The sequence below is a fragment of the Rhododendron vialii genome, chromosome 1a (genome assembly GCF_030253575.1).
Source record: "Rhododendron vialii isolate Sample 1 chromosome 1a, ASM3025357v1".
In the NCBI taxonomy this organism is placed as follows: Eukaryota; Viridiplantae; Streptophyta; class Magnoliopsida; order Ericales; family Ericaceae; genus Rhododendron; species Rhododendron vialii.
In genome coordinates, this window is record NC_080557.1 from 850,075 (window position 1) to 870,215 (window position 20,141).

General features: G+C 36.2%; 2 protein-coding genes across 3 annotated transcripts; one reads left to right on the top strand and one right to left on the bottom strand.

Annotated features, from left to right (window-relative positions):
* Positions 1 to 4,474: 4,474 nt before the first annotated feature.
* On the bottom strand, positions 4,475 to 14,743 carry LOC131333909 (pentatricopeptide repeat-containing protein At1g10910, chloroplastic). Of its 2 annotated transcripts, XM_058368726.1 has the most exons (12): positions 14,252 to 14,743; positions 13,733 to 13,817; positions 11,778 to 12,041; positions 10,902 to 11,204; positions 10,417 to 10,521; positions 9,048 to 9,147; positions 7,962 to 8,281; positions 7,419 to 7,595; positions 7,206 to 7,334; positions 5,581 to 5,766; positions 5,101 to 5,353; positions 4,475 to 4,990 (listed from the first exon to the last, which is right to left on the bottom strand). In XM_058368726.1, the coding sequence occupies exons 1-12, from the start codon at positions 14,545 to 14,547 to the stop codon at positions 4,974 to 4,976; spliced, it is 2,235 nt and encodes a 744-aa protein (XP_058224709.1). In that variant the 5' UTR covers positions 14,548 to 14,743; the 3' UTR covers positions 4,475 to 4,973. The 2 variants fall into 2 exon arrangements, with proteins under 2 accessions (XP_058224709.1, XP_058224717.1); XM_058368734.1 differs by lacking the exon at positions 5,581 to 5,766.
* A 263-nt stretch (positions 14,744 to 15,006) lies between these two features.
* LOC131334026 (protein DETOXIFICATION 45, chloroplastic-like) lies at positions 15,007 to 18,741 on the top strand. The gene is made up of 3 exons (XM_058368895.1): positions 15,007 to 16,211; positions 17,346 to 17,440; positions 18,126 to 18,741. Exons 1-3 carry the CDS (start codon positions 16,133 to 16,135, stop codon positions 18,282 to 18,284), a joined length of 333 nt encoding a protein of 110 aa, XP_058224878.1. The 5' UTR covers positions 15,007 to 16,132; the 3' UTR covers positions 18,285 to 18,741.
* Positions 18,742 to 20,141: the final 1,400 nt, after the last annotated feature.

A 20,141-nucleotide genomic window follows, 5' to 3' on the forward strand; every position in this document is an offset into this window, starting at 1 on the left:
AATAAGATCAATAGGAGCATGTAGCCTACTGAAAGGCCAATTAGTAGAGAGATACATGATATGTTGTGCCAATATCACATTCCCTGTGTTGGTCCATTCGGGCATTTTACTGGAGATTAAAACTTGACATTTTTTAGTGCTCTATGTTTGTCAAAGATATTGTTAACACATATGGCTAACTTTCTAGTGACTCGGTCAGTTTGCTCTGGGTCAGTAAAGATGATTTGTTTAAGAAATCCATGGTCTAATAGGGTCATTGGGCTGACTTGAATAATTTGTCCTTTGTATGAAAGAACAAGGTCTTGAAAATGCTGCATATGGATGCAAGCTTTAGGAATGCTAAATATTAATTGGCATGGGCAATCATATCTTTCTAATGGTGTCTCTAAACATAATGGATTAGTTTTTGGGCAGGTGACTCGATCTTGGTTTTCATTATAGTGAGTTTCCCAAGTGATTGATAATCCTGGGGTTGGTTGACTGGCTAATTTAGTAAGGGTTTCAAATAGGAATTCTTGAAAATGGTGACCAGATTGTCTGGCCAAATGTTGAATATGGCTGACTACATCTAATGGTAGTGACTTGGGGAGTAGGGATAGGGATTGTGGTAAAGCTATGGTTTTGAAAGCTTTTTCTTGAAAAGTTTCAAATACACTTACGCTTTCACCATCATCCAGTAGGGATGATTGCACATGTACACCTTTACTACCATCCAGTGGGGATGATAGTTTTTTTCACTTCTTTTACCAGTGGGATAAAAGAGGTCTTCTTGGCTTCAAGTGACTGATTCTTCAATGCAGTGATTTCTGCTTTGAGCTGATTATTTTCAGTTGACTGCTGGTAATACCTGCAGTTTAAATCAAAATATTTGCAAGCCATTGAATCACAATGCTTACAAGAAGGGAGGTTAGTAGATGAACTAGTGCTGACTAAAGATGGGTTACTTGAAACTCCATCAAGAGAACTAGGGAAAATAACTCCACTAGTTTGCTGATTAAAATAAATACTTAAACAATTTAAGCTGTCTAATAATCTACGGTGATCCCCTCTTGTATTCCAGAGATTATCCAGAAGACATTGTTGGGTTTCATCCATGCTCTCTAAGTAATTTAGCTTCCTAAATTTTGTGCTGGCTCCTTCAGAGAATACTGGCAGAAGGATTTTTCCAAAGGGAATTGTTTTGTGTTGACTTTGAGCCATCTGTAAAATAATCAAATGAATCATTAGTAAAATAAATAGAATAATTTTGCAATTGACTTAATTCATTTTTGTCTGGTGTTGATAAAAATTCAAAAGTGACTTGTTGATCGCAAGACATGATGTTGTTACTAGTGACTGTGAATGGATAGAGTAAATAAATGAAGGGCATTCCTAAAATTACCTTGTCAGTTAAATTTTTGACTAAAACAAAAGAGGTTTTGAAATCAATTTTATTTTGGCAAATATTTACTTCGGGCAATTTGTATTTAATTATCATTTTACCTCCATTTGCAGAACTTAATCGTTCAGTTGTTTCTTGATAATATTTAACAGGTATCAAACTTTCCTGAATACAATTTAAATCTGCTCCTGTATCGATGAGAGCAGTAACCTGTATTTTATAATCACCTATTATCAATTTAATACGGGCATGCCATTTCTGTATGTTTATTTGATTGATTATACTTAATCTGTGACTATTATGGTTACTGTTGGGTTGGTCAATATCTTGATCACTGTTTGGGTGGTCAATATCTTTTTCTTGGCTGGGATTTTGAGTATCATCTTCGAAGGTTTCTTCAGAAAATGAACTGTCTTTATTTTTTCTGAGGAATTTGTTAGTCAATGCTAATTTGGGAAGTTGGTTTTTAATCTTCGTAATTTCTATTTTAATAAGATTTATTTCATACTGTAAATCATGTAAAGTGACTTCTTTATTGATTTTATTAAAACGTTCTATAGTAGCATTGAGGCTTACTGTTGGTTTATTGTACTGGGGTTGTTTCCCTTGTTGTAACAAGAGTTGTTTTAGTTTTTTAATATATTGTTGTTTTAATTCTGGATCATCTATTCGGCTGATTAGATCAATCAATAATTCTTCTTCTGGTAATTCTTTAGTAAGTACATTTAATTTCTTACAACAATTATCAGTACAACCAATTTTAATTTGATCTTCATTTGGACTTTCACTAAGGGAATGGTAATCAGAGGATGTACTAATATCTTCTTCATCATCAGAATTGTTTAGATTTGCAATTCGGAAAATCTCCAAGATATGCTGTTTATCAGTATCAGATATATTTAGTTGACTGATTTTGGCTTGGACTTTACATTCAGTTTCGTAATGTCCTTTTTTACCACAGTTGTAACACGTAATGTTACTCTTGTCATCGTGCTTCTTTTTATTCTTTTGATTTTTGGGTTTTTCGTAATATTTTTCTTTGGATAATTTGGGTTTACTATTTTTTGAGTATCGATAATTCTTACTATTGTAGGTTGGTTTAGTATGGTGTTTGGGTTTTCTTCGTGATGGTGCTACAGGTGGTAGATCATACTGTTCACAAAAGTTTCCTAACTCATACTTGGCTTTATTTTTATCTTTTTGGGCTTGTTTACTAATTTTCATGTCAATGCACATTCTTAGACCTTCTTTTTGAATGGTACTAATAATGTCACCATACGTTAATTTATCATATTCAATGACTCCTGTTGGTTGACTAAGAACATCCCTAATTTTGTGAGCAAATAAATTAGGAAGTTCATTAATAAACTTTTCTTTCCAAAATGATTTTGTACAATTATCTCTGAGCATGACTCTAGATGTAAAAACATATTTGTACCACCTAAAATCACTTAATGTTGGACAATGCAAATTGCTTAGCTGATCATGTATCCTAGAAGTAATGTTACTGGGCTGTCCAATAAAATGTTTAATGATGGTATAAATTAAAGTATTGACTCCATCTGGTGTTCCCATTCCAATTTCATTGTCAAAAATTGGGAGACCATTTTCATCTAATTGGACAGCATGTTTAACCTCTTCTCGTGACTCATGGGTGAGATATTTATCCCACCATGCTTTTAACATTCCAGTGAAACCAGAAGTTAGTAGATCAACTATTTGTAGTTGATTAAGATCTGTATTTCCTAAGTAGCTGTTAGCAGCCATTGACATGTGATTTAATTTTTCTAATATTTGGTGTTCACTCAAGCCATCAATATTCCATTCATATAATTTATTAGAAGAAACAGAAAATTGATTGGATAGATTATTTTCTTCATATTGTAAATCAGGAGGGGTTGGTCTAGAATACTAATTTTTGGTAAGAGTGGTAGTGTTGGTTGAGGGATTGATAAGACGGTTAATTCCTTGACTGGAGAACTGGTTTTGGAGTTGTGTGATTTCTTCATCAGAAGAAGTTTGTTCTTTTTGACTAGAAGTACTAGTGTCACAATTTTTTGTGATCGTAGAAACTTGAGGTGATTCTTGTTCAGATTTAATGGTTAATTTTGTTAGTATTTCATCAATCATTTGAATATTTTGATTCTGGTTGATGTTAATTTTTTTTCTTTTTTCTGGAAGACGTATAAGGGGTGCTTCTATTTGTTTACTAGAGGATGGAAAACTGCAAAAAGATCTTTCATCAATTTTGGTTTCCATTTTATCTAATTGGTTACCTATGATTTTTAGACATTGATTGGTGTAATTAATTTGTTCAACAATTTGTTTGCATTCTATTCTTTCACTGGGTAATTTGAATGGAGATGTAGTAATAGATGCAGTAATAGACATTGATTGAATTTTTAGACATTGCAGTAATAGATATATATATATATATATATATATATATATATATATATATATATATATCTCTTTCCTCATTACCCCAAAAAAATCCTTCCTCAAAATCCAAACCGAACATATTTGGCACTAGCTATTAATATTAATGATGAGTTGTCACAGATAAAATCTCAATTATGAGACCTTGTGGTTAATTTTGAAGTCATGTATCACAGTTTAATAAATTAAAATTGAGATGTTGTCATTATTTGTTTTGGATTTTTTGAGTGTGTTTTTAATATTCTGTGTCGTAAGTTTCAGGTGTTTTTTTTTTTTTTTCCCCGTGTGCAGCTAGTTACTGAAGTGTCTACGATACATACCAAAATAATGATATGTACCATAGGGCTTCCCTTTCCTTATGATTCTTGGAAAGCAATGTGAAGCTAATTCCAGTGCCAGAATTCCTCCACAAATGCGTTGTAGTTTTCTCATTTCTTTATGCATCTACCATGGTGCTTTTTTCTGCATTTTGAAGTTTATTACTCAAAATATTACCAATACACAAGAAGGCATACAAATCTCACAGTTTAAAATATAAGCATCACCCCACTCTTTAATCATCTGTTAGTTTTTTGTTTTGTTTTTTTTTATCAGTAATCATCTGTTAGTTTGGCTGGCTAAAAATAATTTTTTCACATTGGGCCTTGGAATGCAAATCACAAAAAGAACAAAGAAACTGCAATAACAGGAGTCCAATCCCAGGTTGAATCTGTCAAGCGGCGGTCAATGCCCCAGTATTTTTTGCGCTTGTAATAACTCTTCACAAAATGAATGGATGGGAGAGCTTCTATAATTTCCACTCAACTAACTTTCAGGATCAAACAAAAAACCTACACATTTAGACTCCCAAGTCCCTCAAGTCACGCAGACTTCATCCTAGGTAACTCGTTTCAAGAACAGAACAGACAAAGGTAACAATACTCTTCACTGTTCCCGGGAAACATTTCATGACTACCTGAAAGCAAGATGCCACTTTGGCGCTCGCAAGTACCTCTTGCTGAATGGTGGTGCCTTCGGAACCATTACTTTGTGCGAGGACTCTATTGCAGCCGTCTGATTAACTAATTTCTTAGTGCACATAACTAGTTCATAGTTAACTCCACAACTGATCTCAGTCATGCATAGCAATGCCACAACAGCAGAAGGCAGTCTATTACCGATCAACACCACCTGAAAGGAAAAAAAATTAAAGAATAGACTCACCAAAGTTACTAGCTCCCCCAAAAATGGAGAAAGGGTGCAAAATACGTTTGTTGTGGATTGAAACGGTATTCATTTACCTAAAAATGTCTCCAATCTCCAATTTATTTTTTCATTCTGAGGGGGTATTAATGCTTTTGACACTGTATGCTGCTTGGCCAATATCTCAGCAATGAGTTGGCGACCAAATAAGTCCGAGTTCTTGAGTATTAAGTTTCTTGTTGATGAATCAACCACGTAGCCTTGACCTGGCATCCATTGTAGTAACTGGAGAAGCAGATCCTTCTTTTCAGGTTCCGCAATATAGCGTGTTATGGCCACATGAAACAGTCCCTGAAATGAAAGAAAATAAAAAAGAAAAAGAGTTGAGATTTCAGACCAGGTTCCATAAGGATTCTGATGAATATGATGTTCAAAATTAAAGGGCTAGGAAATAATTGATAATGGAGAAGTTATCCATGAAACTTATCACTCTATATAGGAAAAACAAGTCATGGAACAAACTCCAAGTAGGAGAAGAGGTATAACTTAAGCCCACCATCTCTGGCCATTTAACCTACCTTGGCATCCTCCCATCTCCAACCACCATGTTCAGAAATCACTGTGAACAAATCCAAACACCATTGTTTTCTCAATGCTAGACAGCCCTGATCAGGTGTGGAGTAATGTGAAGGCACAAGGTTGGCGGCCAGTGATGTCAATAAGCTCACCCTCCCAATGATGGGTGTCTTATTTGCAATATGAAGCTGATTAGAGTCATTGGACACATGAGAGAGAGAGAGAGAGAGAGAGAGAGAGAGAGAGAGAGAGAGAGAGAGAGAGAGAGAGAGAGAGAGAGAGAATTGTCTAACCCCATAAATGAGGAGATTTGCAGTAGAATTAGAAAAGAAAATAATTGATTAGTAAATCATGTAAAGATCTTTATTTTAGTTGCACATAAAATGGGGACCCAATCCAAAAAGGCAAGACTTCCTGATGCTTTTGGCAAAGGATGAGGTGAGGTGAAGTTTGCAACCGACATTGCTCAAGTTCGATTTTGTTTTTCCTCACCAAAAGAGGATGAATAATACCTACACTCTCATTGGCAGTGAGAATGTGGGCGCCTATGGAGCATCGACACCTCTACCGGTCGAAGTGTTGCAGTGTCCGGACACGCGGGGACACCTCGGGGACACGTGTCCCCGATGCCACGTGACGTGTCCAATAATTTAATTTAAATTTCTGAGGTGGAAACAGCTGGGGACACCGATCAAACTATAATTTTTAAAAAAATTTGGAGGTCAAATTGTAATCTTTTTTTAAAATTAGGGGGTCAAACTGTTATTATGGAACTATGGATCTTTTGTTTTCAATTGAGTTGTATTGAACTTATGGACGCTTGTTTGTTTGAATGGTATTGGAATTATGGATGTTTCGTTTTGTCCACATTTTGCCATTTAAACTTGGAAAAAAATAGATAAATAAATAAATATATATATATATATTATATATATAATATACACGTGGCGTGTCCCCCGCCGTGTCCGTGTCCCCATTTTTTAAGAATTCTCATGTCCCTGTGTCTATATCCGTATCTGTGTCCGTGCATCATAGGTGGGCTATACTACTTGGGGGGTGGGGGTGGGGGTGGGGGTGGGGGGTGGGGGGGTGGAGTTACTTTTTGATATGACCCACACGTCCTCCACCAATAAGAGTGAGGGTGAGGGTATTGATTACCCTCTATTAATAAGGGTCAACTAAAATCATCTTCACTTTGCTTGGTGAGTGAATGTTCAGGTGTAATAAAAGTGCGAGCTTTAACCAACATGGCACAAGGCATTATAAACCACCCGCAGGCCGCAGCCTTACAGTCTCCTAACTGCACCCATGGGATTCAGACTAACAGAGCAACACTCTCCTAAAAAGTGCAGCGTTTCTCATCAAAATGCTAGTAGCAGAAGTTTAATGTATGATATGTGAACTTGGTGAACTTGTATATAGTTATCAAATTATTATTTTCTTTGATAAGTAAATAATTATATTAAGAAGAAGGCATTAAGGAAATGCCACCCGTTTTAAAAAAAAAAGGCCGTATGCACTATCATGAGAATGGAAAAGCTCAATCCAATCTAAAATTTGATCAAGAGACGGATTACATTCTCTCTTGTCCCAACTATACAAGCTATTCACCAAAAAACTATATTACCTGATCAATCTTGTAGCCGGACTCGTGGATGGCTCTTATAACATCATTCAGCAAGTTTATATTACCCCACTTCAGAAATGAAGTTGCGAACTCCTTTTTAGCAGGCTCAGAAATCAACTTTCCATTATCCTGCCAGATAACAAGTTCAATAAAAAACTAATTCTCAATAAAAGGCCTAACCAATTGTTGATTTCAATACTCTATATAGGATACCTTGACTACGACATATGCTTCTTCAAGTAGTCGTCCCCCTATAAGGATATTCAGAATCTTTTCATGAAGGGCCTTGGACACAGTTCTTTTGCTATATCTCAACATATTGTACACGGAAAATGCTTCTGACAGGGCACCCGTTATACCAAGATGGAAAATTAACAAGGAGCAATGTTCCTGCAGGTAAACAACAATGTCAGGACAAATGGAGTTAAATCCTCACAGTTCATCTCGTTGATACTTTGAGCTCTCACTAATCACGTGACAAAGCACTGATCTATAGTCACGACTCACGAATTGCAAAATCAACTTTGCAGATTTCTCCTAATGATACCTCGATGGTAACACTACCAGAGTTCCTAAAGTAATGACACACTAAAGTCAAAATCTTGGTTTTTACTTGGAGATAAATTCATTATGAGAATCATAGCATGAGAAAAAAATAGGTAGCAAGTAATGATCTGAAAGGCAACTGCGTATTTCATGGCTTATGATAAAATGGCAAATCAGGTTTAGAAACAAGTGATAATTAGTCAAGCGTACCTCCGCTACTTGGTGGCCCTTCTTGTGCATGTCCTCCACAGTACGATAAGCAAGAAGAAACAATTTCTCCTTGCAAAAATATTTGATTAGAATATGAAAGGTATTTTGATCAGGACTGATTGCTAATTCGTCCATCTTCCTCATCAGTTTCATAACACTCTCCATTTCTCCGGCTCTGCAGTAGGCGCAGAGCATTGTATTCATAATAACCAAGTCATATTTATTGTACGTGGCTTCAAAATCATGAGCCAATTGATTTGCCTCTTCAAATAGCTCACTTCTGCAAAGGGCAGATATCATAATACTGTGGGAGTAGCCATCTGCAGGAATACAAAAGAAAATTGAACATTTCCAGAAAAGATGCCAGATTATGCACAACATAAAGTTCATGTATTCAGCAAGCAATCCCAAAACACAATGAAATAGAAAGCACATAACTTCGTCACAAATTAGTCATCATAATCACGGAGGTAATGAATCTCGGTAAAAAAGAGATATGTATATAAGTTACTCAATTAGGATGATGGTAAAAAGGCATATCTGAAAGACCCATTTCCCTGAGCTCTACCAAATAGAATTATGCACGCATATGCAGATAAACCCCAAAAGATGACTAGAGAAAAAGAAAGGAAGAAAAAAACAGATAACTGGGGGAAAAGAAATAGATGGATGGAAAGATAATACAAGACACCTGTAACATGGAACAAGGATTGTGAGGGAAGGTATTTCTGCTGGTTGAAGGCATATATCAAAAGTTACATACATTTGTTATGCATTTAGACCAAAAAGGTGACATCCTTGGCTTGGCACTGCATCTGAACATTCATTTCGCACAGAAAGATTATACAAGACTCGTGTAATACAAAACCCGGATCACAGAGGGAAGGTACTTTGGCAGGTTGAAGGCATATATCAAAGAAGAATATATATTTGTTATCCATTCAGTCCAAAAGGTGACCTCTTGGCTTGGTACCATATCTGCACATACATTTTGGCAAACCATGGATCGTCGATGATTGAGGAGACAGATTTCAAGAGAGGCTATAAAGAAGGTTAATAACTAAATACTATTGGCAGAAAACATACCAGATCTCACATCTTTGTTCTTCATTTCCTCGAAAACTGATTTCGCTTCAAGTATCTGTCCAGCCTTCACAAGGCCATCCATCAACAAGCAGTACGGCATCTACAAATAGTATATTCTATATTGTTACACTAACCAATCTAAAAGTTGTTAAAGAGAGGGGTAAATTTGTAATTTATCCACAACAACTCACTCTAAAGCTCTGATAGATATAGGGGTAACTTTATTACTATATCTTCAATATGCCTTCTCACGTGTAGTCAGGCTTGTTAAGTTACCAATTGTCCCAAAAGCTTAAGCTGTTAGGAAATTAGCCCGATAATGTATATCAAGCTATCTAACACCATCCCTCACGTGCAACCCCGTCTTGCATGTGAAGACATAAATATTCAAACATACTGCGAAAGAATGCAAAGGGGAGTAATCCAATAGATAACCAATGCAAATAGAGAGACAAACCCAAGGCCTCTCCCAACTTAAGCTCTAATAATATGTTATCAATTGTTGCAAAAGCTTAAGCTGTTAGAAAATGGGCCAACAATGTATTTCAAGCTATCTAACCAGGCTCTCCTCCAAAGCAGGCTAACCATGTGCAACATACGCTTTTGGACAAGACGCTCTTGATTGATTGCCCGTGGTGTGTGCCTTAACTGCACCTTGATTCTTTGTGGTCCCTATGTTATAGATCCTTTGTTTATCTCTTCACATGCAAGTCAGGGGTCCCATGTGCACAGGTGTAGAGAAGTGTTAGAGCATGTCCCACACTGATTAATTATTACCTCCAAAATTGGTATATGAGCGACCCGCCACTTATTACCAATTGATTTTGAGGTTGACACTTTAGAATATATACATCTGAGAAGCTAAGCAAAGTTGACTATGGAAAACTTGACTGCCTTGCAAATTACTAGGACCATCCTTAGACTTATGTTAAAAAATTTGAACAATTTCTGTCCAAAGATAATTTGAAGCATGGACATTAACTCTTGTCAAAACCTCAAAACTGTTGATATTTGATACTTTTCAAGTACTTAGACACAGTTTGTAGTTGAGAAGCCAAAGGTATCAAACCAGGTTTCAAGAAAAAAACCTAAGCTTTGAATCATTAACAACAAATTACTCAGTCTTCCAAGTAACTAAAGAAAGATCTACCGAGAAACCCAATATATCATATCTTCGAGACATAATTATTGCAATCAAATTTAAAGAATCCATATGATGATGGTCACAAAAGCCTTCCGAGAAAGCTTATTTGATAATTTATTATGGTTCATATTGCTGGTATGCCAAGAATCCTTCCAAGGATTTTCCTCCAACATGGTTGAAACAGATTTTCCACCGTGATGTTCGAGAATAAGGTATCAGGCATACCTCGTCTTCAGCATATCCCAAAGCTTCCAACTCAGTTAACAATTCTCTTGACTTTTCAAACAAACCACCTCTAACATATACCTTTAACAAAGTTGTCAAAATAACCTGCAAGAGAAACCATGAAGTGGAGGATGCATTTTAATCTTGAGTAAAAGCCTGACAGCTAAAAAGAAAATTACACCAAAGAATTAAACAACACCAGTTCCAAAGGGACCAAGACAAAGAGAAAAGAGAGAGTGAGTGAGCGAGAGCTGCAGCTAAAGCAAGACATCTTGGATTTTCTAGACAATTTCGTGATGGGGACAGAAAAGGAAAAAAAAGTGAAGAAAGTAACTATCCAATGCGTAATTCTTGATTTATCTTAATTTGAACCTAAACGAAAAATAAAACCATATATGGATGTAGATGCAGTTAGAAACAAATGTGGATACACAACTGCAGGAACCTGTAACCTTTTAGCAACAAGAAAAAAAACGAAAACAAACCTTATTTGGTACCAACCCTGCAGATTTCATATCTTGAACCAACATGTCAGCCTTCTTAAAATTTCCATCTACCGAGTAAGCATTGAGCAAAGAGCTGTAATGGTAAAGATTAGGGGAATAGCCTTCATCCTTCATCTGGTAAAAGTAGTTCTCAGCTTCATCACATTCATTACTGGAAGCACAAACAGCTATAAGTGTCCCATAGATTACACTATCCATTTGCAGGCCACTAGATTTCAGCTCCTGCACCAGCTCTATCGCCTTTGAGTAGCTATTTTTCACTTTGGCGCAGCCTGCAAGAAGCTAAGGATGACAAAAGGCAATATTGGTGAAGGTTCACTAAAGTACAACACCAAAAAATAAGTACTCCCTCTCTTATCAAAAAATAATAATAAATAATAAGTATTTCCTCCGTCCTATTTTGTTTGTCCATTTCCGGCAGTTGTACCCTTTAATCAGATAAAAAAAAAAAAATTTTTTTTTTTTTTTTTGAATAATTTTGAAAAAACAGTTCTACCAATCTATAGATCTCAATAGATCTTGTAGAGAAAGTTTTCAATATAATCCCGAAAATAATTACATAGATTAGATGATATTGTGATGTCTGAAAAAGTAAAAAATGGATAGACAAAGTGGCATGATTTTTTGCTCCAAAATGTATATCATAATTTTATCCACGATATGAAGAATTATTTTGCTTTCAAGCATGTACATGAGGATCTTATATTAACTGAAAATTAACATATTGTTGTTTCCTAATTTTGCTAAGTTTGGCTACAAACTTTGCATCACCACAAGGCAATTCTTAACAGAGTGGGGCCAACAAATATAAACTCTTAACTGAGTGGGAATTATTACAATATCGAAATGACATACCGTACTATATGTGAAAACATCTGGTATGAGACCATCTTGCTTCATTTGATAAAACAATCTGATGCTACTCTCAAATTTGCCACCCCAAACTAGGCATCCAAGAACAGAATTACAGATGGAGACATTATTCTTCATTGCCTCATCTTTTATGCCATTAAAAACCTCCAATGCCTTTGCATGATTACGGCCCTTCCCCATGAACTTTATATAACTACTATAAGATGAAGAGTTGATCCTACCATTGTCTTGCATCCACTCAAAGAGCTGTAATACCATAAAGTACCTTAGTTAAGAACTGATCATCACTAAAATCTGGAAAAGAAAAATTTGCAGAAATTAGTAGCTTAGGTTTAGAATGGTGGGAAAGGACAAGATACCATAAATTCAATAAAAACTTTTGTTAACTAACCGAAAGGGTAATTGTAACAGAATACCACAAATTAGGACGAGACAAATACATATTCTCCACAACAACATTGTATTACCATTTACAATAGCTCTAAAGCTACTCATGTAAAATTCTCTGCTCAGCGTAGGACAAGATTTCTTGATAACACAGCCACAAAACCCTAAAATGTTCCACATGCCACATGAAGGAACATGAAGAACAAGTACACTTCAGAAATTGGAGATAAAATTACTTGGAAACCAAAAATACCACAAGTTAATGAGTATTACAAAACATGGTTTAGCTAATTCAGTAAAAAATTTGCTGCATTTTCTATAATCCAAGTTCCAAGTAGTAGTATATACTAGTAAGTGGTTACCCATAAATACAAGATAGTGTGGTTGTCTCCCAGGCCCAGATTACCACAGCTTGGTGGCTCAAGCAAGTCTTAATTTTCACAAAAAAGAGGTGTATGACATAATCATATGGTGAAATTGCAACAAGTAGAGTTTCCTGGACTTGTGTTTCTAGATTGCTTTTTTTTGTGCTAAATTATTTTGCTTGTTTGTGTTAAGATATACTAGAAATAAAGCAATCTTCCTTGCATTAATTTTCAGCTCACGATACTTAATTTAAGTTCCTGCTGCGAGAGTTATATCTCCCATATTGGAAAAGAATTTGGAAAGCACAATTTATGTTCCTGCCATGAGAGTTATATCTCCCATATTGGAAAAAAATTTGGAAAGCACAATTTGGAATTTGCGGCACGAAATTTGAACAATACTTTTTTTTGTGTTTTGTCCAAAGTTTCAAGATACTATTTTTTTAAACAGAGTTCAAAACTTCTTCCATCCCACTGTACTATTTAACCAACACGTTATGTCATGATAGGGTTTATGGTTTTAACAGCCCACATTTTACTTTAAAGGCACATAACAAATTGCATCAGTAAGAGTTCTAAACCGCGTCATGCAGGAGACCCTTTAACAAAGATGTTATATCATCCAACTCAAAACCAATTGCCCATAAGCAGAGAGGCAGTTAAGCTCATGTACTAGTTCGGGGGTGATAATTTACTAAAATGTATCATAAACTCCTACATTCTCAGCATGTGGGACCCCCAATTCGCACATTTGGAGGTAAATGAAGGATTTGACAAACGGAAAACGAAACAATGTGGACTTAAGGCATGAACAAAGGGACAATCAATCAATATAGTCCTGCCCAAAAGCATCTGAAAGTAGCTATGTTACCATGCTAAAGCAACCAACCCAAGCAAATATACTGTTTTCGAGGTGATAATTAACAAATATGGGACAAGTTGTAGTAAAAGCCATGAAGAATAACTTTTTGGACTGGATGGATATATACAGAAGTAACAAAGGCAGCAAATCAAGATGCAGACTCACTTGGACAAAAACAAAAAGAAATCTCAAATGTTTCACTCAAATTTATACCCAACTACGCAAATAAAACAGAAAGGCCAAAAACAATCAAATGTCGTGATTAGCAACAAAAGAGAAAATGTTGCGGTGAAGCAAAAAATAAATGCCTTCAAGATGCCCACCTGAGAAAGTTCCTGCCACCTATTTAGGTTTCCATAATGACGCAAGATGATATTTAGGTCTTGCGCCCTCAATATTCCACCGGACCTGTAAACAGAAAACACCATCACTTGATGCAAGACAGTTCTTCATCATGTTATTCTTGTATATCAATGAACAAACCCCTTCATGATACGGCAGTTCAGAACTGACCATATCAAGTAGAAACAATATCACTTCAACTTTAATCTGAAAGGGATTTTTGATTCTTGGCCATCTAGAACATAAGCAACCATGGCTAGGACATTGATGAGTCGAACACAAAACGCATAAATTGCAATTCAAAAAATTCACACACACACAGTCAATTTTCTCATACTAGTTAGACAACCTTCGAGGAGATTTCAGCTCAGAACTCACGGTCCAGTAAAAATTCCAATCAAAACCATCCAAGTATGGCTCAATTTCACATATCAAACACACCAAGGCAATAACACATTCAGCTCAACATAACAAAGATTCAAAGACTGGGAAAAAAAAACCTCGAAAGTGCCGAGTCCAAATCTTCAGAGTTCTGCATGTCGAGAATAGCAGATTGCCTCGCATTGTGGGAAATTGAAATGGGTCTTTGGGATCTGTAATAAACATTTCTGGGTCTGCTTTTAAAGGGTTCACTGTGAATAGTAGTAGCAGCAGCGGAAGAAGTGGATGGTGAGTTGTTAATTGACTTAGGAGTAGTAGTGGGTAATGGTGGGGAGCGAGAGAGAGAAGAGGTTATGGGCGAATAAGAAAAATGGGCGGTGGGAAATGGATGGGCAAAAACGGAGGATAACTCCATTTTCCTCTTTTTCTATTTATCCGGAGCAAATTACTAGGATTGATTGAAGATGACGAAATTTTTTCCCGCTTCGGAGATTTCAGCCGAAACCGATGAACTCTCACTTTTTCCAGAAGTCAGACCATTGAAAGGATCTGTTGGATCAATGAGCTTGGGGAGCGAGAGAGAGAGCGCTTGCTTGCTTGGGTTTGTCACGCGAGCTTTGTCGAAACGGCGACGGCCGGGTTTACATTCAAAGCTCGCAACTTGAAACACGAGTTTATCCAAAAACGACATCGCCCGTTCTCGTTGAGACTTCGCATTTTCAACCTGAGAAGTCCTAGAAATCATTTATTGCTCAAATTGTGAGCTCATTCTGGTTTTTTTCCATAATCGAAATCGTTCATCCTGCGGATATTGTCAATATAAAGAACATTATTAACGATCATTTGAATCAAATCCCATTTGATATATTATCAAACGCGATAGAAGTAAATTTGTTTTTGCGAAAATGAATGTGGCCACACATTATCAAACCCATTTGAACTGCGACGTGAATTCGTCAAATTGTGAACTCATTCTGATTTATCTGCACGATCGAAAGGGTTTATGTTGTAGAGCTCGTCAAGAAGGTAAATCGTGTTGAAGAACATATTGATCGAGTGCTGATTGATGTACAATCGGAGATGATTTGAGTGAAATTGTTTTTACCAAAATAGATATGGCCACACTGTATAAGACCCATTTTATCGGGGAATAAATTAACTCCGACGAAAGAACGTCCCCGACGAAGAGGTCATCTTCCATCCTTCAACCCTAACTGATAACCTAATTTCAATTCTGTATAGATTTCATTGTTCTCGGCAAACTTCTCTCTACTCCATTCCTAGTTTGACAACAATTGTGTTTACGAGAGATTTCATGGTCATTTGAATTTTACCTTAATCTCGAGCTTACTTGAATTTTACCTTAATCTCTCTTGGGTGAACTTCCAGTTTTCCTTCTACCTACATAGTTAATGTGAACAAACAAGAAAAGAGGGAGAGCAAAGCCTCCCGTTTTTTAAGCTCGTTAAAGTTTCAAATCGAGCTCAAATAAGTTACTACTCGGTTCATTTATCACCCCAAATCCTTTGAGATCAGCACGTCTCATAGCTAAGCTTGAACACATTTTCGAAGCTTTTTTAATCACCCCTAATCCTGGGTTTGTCCAAAAATTGACCTGAATGTAGTTGTATGTGCTCGCCTACTCGGACCTGAGAGATTTTCCATTTTGCCATCAATTAGAAAAATGTGTGTTTTCGTGTTCTGTTGATAAAGAAACTTACATAGTGTAGTAAGTTTAACTTCATTTAACCAATTTGCTTACACACCTCACAAATCTCTCTTAAGTTCTGGAAATAACATAACTAAGCGAGAACATCTTGGTATATATGTCCACAATCCACATACCTTATTTGATCAGAAGGATGGTGGTTTTAACTTTTTTTGATCTTCTCCTCTATTCCTGTTGACAATTAATAGAGTACTTCTTCTTCTTTTTTAAATAGTTTGGTTATTCCGCGGGTGTTTCTTTAGGGCCTGGATGTTCATCAGTTGGTTATGGGATGGCTGAAGAACTTGGACCTTTTCACATTGAGAAAGACGAGAAGACTCTTTATTTGAATCCTTGTGCTTGGAACCAAGGTATGTAGGCTCCAGTGATTTCTCATTCACAAAACACACCTACATAAGTAGTGAATATGATATCTACTCTCTTATGATCTATGGGCCTGATGAATACTGCATAAGTTCAAGATCTGTAGTTTGAACTCCGGAAACCTTCCACAGTATGTACAGCATGTTTATTTCTCCATCTAAATTTGTGAATGAGCCCCGGTACTTCCTATATACTCCTGTTATTTGTGTCCTTAATTAGGCATGAGAACTCTATGCATTCAAGGCTTAATCACATTCGGTGCCTGTATTCAATTCCACAAGATAGCTCTATTTCAATGGCACCAGGGTTATTCAGTTGCGCACTCGAGGTATTAAAGCAAAGGAGACTTACATAAACATTTTCCATACATCTAAAGTATGGATGGGCGAAGTGAGGGCTGAATATCTACTAGTTCTGTCCATGTGAACCATCTCTCAAAGTTGGGTGGTATTGGACGAGAATTTTTACTCGCACTTCTAGTCCCGGAAAATGGCCTTTTACTGTGTTCCTCTCATTTCACAAAGGCATATTTGTCAAAGTGAGGGCTCCTGTTTACTTCTCGGTAGTTGTCTTAAAGCAGCCATGATGCCAAAAAGTTTGTGAAAGTATGGTCCTAGGTATCGGATGTGATTTAATGGCTTCAGGGAGCAGAAGCAAAACTCATCTATCTTGCTTCCAATATGAGAATAGTTTCTGATGGCTTTGACATTTAGGTAGCAATTGATTACTGGAATAATGCTTGCTGGAGCAGTTTTGTCATTTTGATTTCCTTGTCCTGTTAATTTTTTCCTGCTATCAATCACTACTAACATGTTTGTGTTTTGGAAAGGCTGTTGATTTTGCCACTCCCTTTTTTGTTAATGCCACTCCCTTGCAAGTGTATTTTTGGTACATTTTGATTTCCTTGTCCTGTTAATTTTTTCCTGCTATCAATCACTAGTAACATGTTTGTGTTTTGGAAAGGCTGCTGATTTTGCCATTCCCTTTTTTGTTAATGTCACTCCCCTGCAAGTGCAGGGGAGTGACATTAACAAAAAAGGGAGTGGCAAAATCATTTTAGAAATTGGAATTTCCTTTTACTCCTGTATCCACTATTGACTCAGTTGTTGTCCTCTTTGCAGGTGTTGGTAATTTTTGTGCTATATTTCTGTTTCCCATACTCATGTATTATTTTCAGTTAGTTGTGACTGGAGCAGCAATTTCCACTTTTATCTCAGTACGATATTCCTTACTTATTCTCTTCCCAGTTTTCCTTATGTTCCACCGAGTAATTGACCATGGAATTTATGGTACAGATACATTGTTACCATCTCAATGATTTGGCATTTGAGTAAGAGAGCTGTATAATAAGCCTCCAAAGTTGAAAAATCTGCAATTTGGGGGTTATAAAAATCTGGCGAGAGTTCTCCCGTGATACTGCTGCTGTGGTTCAAATTTAGCTGCATGCTCTGACAGTTCCCGTTTTTGCTTTGTCATTTATTGTGATAGTCATCAATTTCATATTGAGATTATGGATTTATAATGCTTGGTATTACAGTCGATAAAAAAACATTGACATGAATTCTTTGTGATCCTGGTTTGTCAACATTGCACTTTCTTACATATTCTTTACTTCATCACAAAGTGTGTGACTCCCGTCTTGCCATTTCTGCTATTCAGAGACAGGTTTTGGATCATGTAGATGACCCCTTCTTGCCATTTCGGCCTGGAGAAAACCTAACCCTGGTAGTATCAACTATCAAGATCAATTATCAGCTGCCATGTCAAGTAAAGGCTCTAGGGCCACTGCAGCAGTGGTTGCTCGCAATTACACATTCTTTTTTTTTTTGATCGGCACAATTACACATTCTTTACTTCAACACAAAGTGTGTGACTCCCGTCTTGCCATTTCTGCTATTCAGAGACAGGTTTTGGATCATGTAGATGACCCCCTTCTTGCCATTTCGGCCTGGAGAAAACCTAACCTTGGTAGTATCAAGATCAATTATCAGCTGCCATGTCGAGTAAAGGCTCTAGGGCCACTGCAGCAGTGGTTGCTCGCAATGACAAAGGGGTTCTGATCGATGGAACTTTCTCCTTCTTCAGCTCCTCTTCTGTTCTGCGTGGCAAATTGGAAGCTATAAGGAAAGCTTGTTTTCTGGCAAAGGATTTCATGGGTTTTCCAGTGACAGTAGAATCAGATAACAAGACGGCCATATCTCTGAGTGTGTCCGAGCTAGTTCCACCTTGGGAGGTTCACCCAGTGGTTATGGATATTCGGGAACTGCATAGACAGCATAACTTCGAGTTTGTTTGGGTTAGGAGAACAGCCAACAAGGCAGCCCATCAAGTGGCCTCTCTGGCAGGAAAAGGGAAGCTGCCTCTTGACTGGATTCCTAATCCTCCAACCTCTTTGCTTAGTATTTTACATTTTGATGTGATTTTCTCTGCTTTGTAAGCCTTCGGGCCTTTTATTCCAGTTAAAAAACAAAGTGTGCGTCTCTTGTACCAATGTGTCGTAGAGAAGGGCATTAAAGCTTAAAGCACCATGTGGTAGCGCTCTAAGAGCACTCAATCAGAGCTAAAGATCCCAAAACAAGCTCAACACACCTCAAGTACTAAGACAACAGAGAATTCATAGAAGAGAAGGACATCAGTGAGTTAGTCACAGGGGAATCTCAGTCAAAGCAAAGTTAATTTAGCTGTGTACGTTGTATAATGTATAGGAGGAAGCTATGGTACACAGGGTATACCGTATGTCTCAATTATGACAATTTGTGATTTTCATTATGCCAATTTTTGATTTTCTAATGCATATTTATGATTCTAGTTACGACTTGTACATTAAAATTTACCTGTTGAACAGGTCATTAGCAGGTTACCCATAATTAAAAAATATTGTTATTATGTAACCATAATTATTCGTACTGAAATCCATAATACTTGTACCCTAACCAAATATATGCGTACAATATCAAAAATTAAATAATGTTACCACAAATGTTATAACAACACCATAAATTAGCATTATCTTACCACAATGAATCGTACCAAATTTTTTTGACTCGTATGATATTCCGTAACAAAATCAAAATATGTCGTACCAGAATCAACAATTGTTATACCCAAGCCAAAAATATTTGTAAAATGCCACAAATTTTAGAAAATAACCACAATTATTATGACAACACCTAAAATTGTCATTTTCTTAACACAATGTGTCATATCAAAAGAAAACATATTTAAATACCACAAATTTTATAACAAACCATAATTGTTATGACAATACCATAAATTGACGTTTTCTTACCACAATGTGTCGTACCAAAGGAAATTAATTAAAATATTCCGTAATAACACATGTTTAAAATACCACAAATTTAGTAATATAATCAAATTTGTTATGACAACACCATAAATTGACGTTTTTATATCCACAACGTGTCGTATAAAAAAATTCAATCAGAATGTTCAATTAACGGTAGTTATAATCAACAAAATATCATACCTCAAATTCAGTAATATAACCAAATTTTTTATAACAACACCATAAATTAACGTTTTCATACCCACAACATATCGTATAAAAAAATTCAATTGAAATGCTCAGTTAACGATAGTTATTATTAGCAAAATATCATACCGCAAATTCAGTAATATAACCAAATTTGTTATGACAACACCATAAATTGGTGTTTTCATACCCACAACGTGTCGTATAAAAAAAATTCAATCGGAATGGTCAGTAAATGATAGTTATAATTGACAAAATACAATACCACTAATTATTTTCAATTCCCGCCACATTATTTTTTCAAATTTTAAAATTTCCACCATATTATCTTAATTTTCGATTCCCTCTACACTAATTTTTCAAATTCTTATTTGTCCCTACACAATACCTCAATAATTTAAACTAAAAATGAAGTTTTTGCACA